Below are 4,636 nucleotides of genomic sequence, written 5' to 3'. Positions count from 1 at the left end.
TATTGTTTCTAATATTTGTATTTGCATCAGTCGCTACTTTATGACAGTGTCTTATCAAGTATGATCTACGTGTATTAAGTGTAGCATAAAGTTCTGCAATATTAACTTGGAAATGCTGTGTTTCTTTTTAATTTGAAGGACTCCTAGTTAACCCCCATGCATCCAGTTCCAGTGGGTGAAGTGGATTCTCTTTCTCTGGGACCATTATATAGTCTGTAAGTAGTGATAATGCAGAATTCTTGAAAGGCTGCTTCTTAGAAGCCTGAGCCCTGGGAGCACACTTTGCCTGGCTTCTGTTAATCACCTTCCTACTCTAATTCAATTTTATATGCACAGCAGCATCTTAAATGGTAAACTGGAGGGCTGCGAGGTGTGCTGTGAGTTGCACCGCTCGGACAGGTTGCTGTTTTTAATGTGTGTCTGGAAGTTGTTACAACTTCTTGTGCTCCTGGTTCTTCTCTCAGTGCCGTTGTAAAAATCGCTGTGGCCAAAGCCCAAGTAGGTGGTTAAGAAATGCTTTTAAGAGAAATGTGAACAAACGCGGACAGGAAAGAGGGTCTGACGCTGCAGAGGTGCCTTGTTTCTTATTTTCATGGGCAGATTTGTGTTGTACTTGGCTTTGACCTCTCTGGATCAGGCATGTAAAGCTTATCTCTCTTCGGGATGTTGCAAGTTCCCTGCAAGCTTATACACTTTTTCTGGGAAGGTCACTAATGGAATTGGCTCCGAGCTGCACAGTTACATGGATTACACTATTGTGTAAGTCTGTCCTGTCTAGATTTTGTTTCTTTTCCTTGCTTCCCTGTGTATTTCCCAAGGCAGCTTGTCTGTGCTCAGGCATCATGAAGGTAGGAACTTGCTGTTCCAGCCCTCTCGGCTAAACTCTGTCTGGAAGCCATGTCCTGTTTAGATCTTCTAAGTCTTCTCCTGCCCTTAGGCCTATTAAGAAAATCTTCTGTAATGGCTCATTTAGGTCAATTTTACAGTAACTCCTCTCTGTAAACCACGTGCCTGCACGCTTCATTACTGAGAAGGTAATTCCCAACGCAGTAAGAAGGGAAGTCTGCTGGACCAAATTCAGTACATCGGGTTTGCTTTCTTACTGTGAATCGGCATCTGCAGGACAGGCTCTGGAGCATCCCTAGAAGTGGCTTCATCTCCCGCAGACAGCAAAGCATTAAACCCCATCTCACACGCGTGCTGCACCCCTGTGCCAGGAGTGCAGCGCTCTTTGGGGTGTCTATGGGGAAGATGAATGAGGTTTTTGGTCACGTCTATTAAAAGCACTGCATGACTTGGCTGTGGTCTAAGTAGCTATTTCTAGGCAAAATACCAGGTTTTAATCACAGCTGTTATGGCAGGAAACCACAGCGTCTGGGGATCTGAGCACCATTCTGCCACAGGGCTGCTCCGGTGCTGGCGGGTGTGAGTCTGCACCGGCTGCCTCGCAGGGTCCCGCACCCACGCACTGCCCTGAACGTGGGGTGCACCCTACCCAGGGTGCCTGCCTGCGTGTAGAGGTGGGAATGGGCTGGCCTGGGCCCAGGGAGGGTGGGAGCAGCCTCAAATTCTTGGTGGTTGGCTCTTGAGGGGGGTGCCTGGACAAGATTCCAGCAGGGCTATGTCCCACCCTCTTCCGCCTGCCTCTGTACCCAAGCACAAACAGTGCAAAATTGATTGTTTTTGTACAGGGCGGTGCTGGCTGAGGGATGGGCTGCTGGAGCACAGACCATAATGAACTATTTAAAAGAGCACCAGGGGTCTCTTGTTAAATGGAAAAGAACAATATTGAGCAATGATGTGAGTGGAAGTTGCCATGGAAACTGGGGCAGCGCAGGGGAGCAGCTGCACTGCTTCCGAGGCAGATTCCTACCCGCAGGAATCCACCCAGGGAAGCGTAGGGCAGGCACGAAGGCCGGGAGCTGCCATGGGGGCTGGGGGCTCCCTCGCCCAGCTCGGGGCTGGCGGGAGCAGAAACTCCGGAGCACACAGTTCCAGATGCAGGTGGGTGTGAGATGTGCGCTCCACTTGCTGCCTGGTATTGTTAGAATCACTGTGCCCTCTTCTCAGCGTTTAATGAACAGCTTCATGAGGCTAATTAGCTACTGCTCTTTATTCATCATGGCCATGACCCAGACGAAGAGCCAAGACTGTGTTCTGAGCCTGAACAATGGGTTTATCCTTTGCCAAACTGCCCCGAGAGTGAAAACAACCTTTTGCTGTCAGCATGCTCATGTTGGTAGAACAGCGTTTGTACCTGAGACCTGGGTGGATCCTTCTGGTGATCCTTCAGTTGTTACTTGGGTAGCTCTTGGAAAACCAAGAGCAGGATGGCCAGCATGGGGGTGGGAGAGGGGGCTGGGGGTGCCACCCCACAGCCCACCTAGGCAAGACCTGTAGCCCAGGAGGGTCACAGAGCTGTGGTCCCCTCGCACGGAGGGAGCCTGCTGCGCTTTCGCAGAATGGTCAGGGTTGGAGGGGTTGTTCCTCCTTTTGCTGCTTCTGTGCACAGCTCATGAGAAATTATTAGATGGGGTTTTTTTACAGGTGCATTTGCGTGTGGTGCAGCAAGTCGCTGTGTGGGGAAGCAAGGCGAGCAGCCAGTTGGAGGCTGGGCCAGCACTGAGGCTTCGTGAGCACTGCAACACTGTCCCTATGTCCCCGGTCCAGGGTGTTTCAAGTAAGGGACATTTTTGCTGCAGGAGTGGAAGGTTCCCAGGGCTTTGCTCCTGTGGTGCTTGGCCTCCCCACGGAGGGGATGCGCCTCGTGCCGTGTTGCCCTTCTGAGCTGGGAAGCCTCTGTTCCTTACAGCCCCTCCTGGGAAGGGTGAACTTGGCCTGGCCTGAGGCATTAGTCGTTTGCTTTCAGGCAGCAATTTCACATGAAGCTCGAAGCTCAGAGTTAAAGCCTGGCTGAAGTACAGGCTGTGTCTCTCTCAGGGTGGAGGGTTAAAACACATGCCTTGTACCCACTTGAATAACAGCCCCCTCTGCTCCAAACAGTGTGGGGCGTGTCCTGTCCCAAGGCGCAGTGACCTCGCAGCTCCAAGGCCAGACCACTGACAGGGACTCGTCCCCCTCGTTAGCTGAGTCTCTTTTGAGGTAGGTATGGGGAAGAGTGAGTGATCAGGGCTGTGCCGGTATCCATGTCTGTCTGGTCCGTGTATCCCTGGAGAGGTGGATGGCGAACTCGGAGCCCTCTGGCTGATGCAGACCCTAGGGAGGCTGCGTGCACTCATGGGGCCAGAGCTTTGTGTGCCTTAGTGCCACAGACAGGGTTGTACTTGCTGGAGCAGCTGCGGTTTTGGAGTTTGTGGAGAAGGAAGTTAAATGTTTTCAAGCGTAGAGTGCTGAAGCCCAAACACGGTGGCCTGGCAGGGAGGCCTTTGGCAGCAGGGCACCACAAGCCCCATGCTGAGCAGACTGGGAAGAGCCCCTGCCTCCCTCCCGGCACACAGCATGGAGCGACCGAGCCTGGGGGAGCTTAACTGGCCTTTTCCCTCCTGCAGAAGGTGCCTTTACACGTGGAAAATGATTTTATTTAGGAGGTTGTCAATAAGCAGCAATTTATTAACTGTGCCTCTGAGGGTGACCCCAGCTCTGCAGCTGGAAGGCAGTGCTGCGCAGCAGCCGGCATTTCAGCGGTGTGTCCTGCCCCCCGCATTGTTTCGCCTTTTTCCTTCCTTTGCTCCGATCTGTGGGTGATTTCCTGTGCCGTGGGGTGTGCAGGGCTGGGTGCATCCTTGCCTTGTTTTCCTGCTGCCATTTAGAGTCTGCCCAGCACAGCAGCATTTGTGTCAAATGAGACCCTAATGTTCCTCCAGCCTCATGGCGAGTCCCCCACCATGAGCTCAGCTGCCTCGGCCGTTGCTCTGGCTCCGCAGGATGGACTGGAGAGAGGAGGTAGCAGAGCCCTCACTGCGACTTTGCCCAAGCTCAGCCATGGCATCTTTACAGGTGAGCGCTTCCCCCTGTAAACACTCCCCTGGTGTCCCCTCCAGCCGTGACCTGTGTGCACGGTGTCCATGGTGCTTCGGGATGTGCCCCCCTGGGGCTGTGCTGCGGTGGGTGCAGGCGCATCACACAGTGGCACTGCGCGTGGCGGAGCTGCCCCACGCCACTCTGGCTGCCTGGGAATGTGGGGCTGTGCCAGCGTGTCAGGGCTCAGCCCTGCCATGGGTGAGGGAAGGAGCCCACATTGCCTCCATGCGAGAGATAAGGAGCTTACACTGGGGAATAAAGAGCTAACGGATCCCCCTGCGGGGCTTGAGCCAAAGTCCATTAAGTCTACGTGTGGCTCGCTATTAACCGCAATAGGCTTTTGCGTGTGGGTGCTCGCCAGGCTTCACACGCGCTCTAATGCCACATGGGGATTATGCCAAAGCTGTGCCCTACTCACTCCTGTTAATTAGTAACACAAAGTGGAATTAGTGAATTGAACGATGGAGAAATGCGGAGAGGGGAGAGCACCTGCAGAGCGCGCTCCCCCAGCACTCCCGGCCCATCACCCCAAAGGACCTGCTGGTGCTCCCCAGGCAAATGTGGCTCTGAAGCCTCACAGCCCTGCTGCAGGGTCCACTGCCTGCGCTGCCTTCCTGGGTGTCAGGAAACTGTAACTCTCCAAGTAAATCAGATT

The 4,636-nt window shown here is 53.7% G+C and overlaps 1 protein-coding gene across 5 annotated transcripts in view; it reads left to right on the top strand.

Moving 5' to 3' along the window:
- The first annotated feature begins 145 nt into the window (after positions 1 to 145).
- The window catches only part of UACA (uveal autoantigen with coiled-coil domains and ankyrin repeats), a 54,674-nt gene continuing 50,183 nt past the window's right edge, over positions 146 to 4,636 (top strand). For all 5 annotated transcript variants that reach the window (XM_080394998.1, XM_080395002.1, XM_080395001.1 and 2 more), the window contains exon 1: positions 146 to 3,957. In XM_080394998.1, coding sequence (XP_080251124.1) covers positions 3,886 to 3,957 — 72 coding nt within the window. In that variant the 5' untranslated portion in view covers positions 146 to 3,885. The remainder of the gene's footprint in view (positions 3,958 to 4,636) is intronic.

The sequence above is a fragment of the Falco punctatus genome (genome assembly GCF_963210335.1).
Source record: "Falco punctatus genome assembly, chromosome: 7".
NCBI classification, from domain to species: Eukaryota; Metazoa; Chordata; class Aves; order Falconiformes; family Falconidae; genus Falco; species Falco punctatus.
The sequence above is the reverse complement of the archived record's forward strand: the minus strand, read 5'-3'. Positions and strand labels throughout refer to the sequence as shown.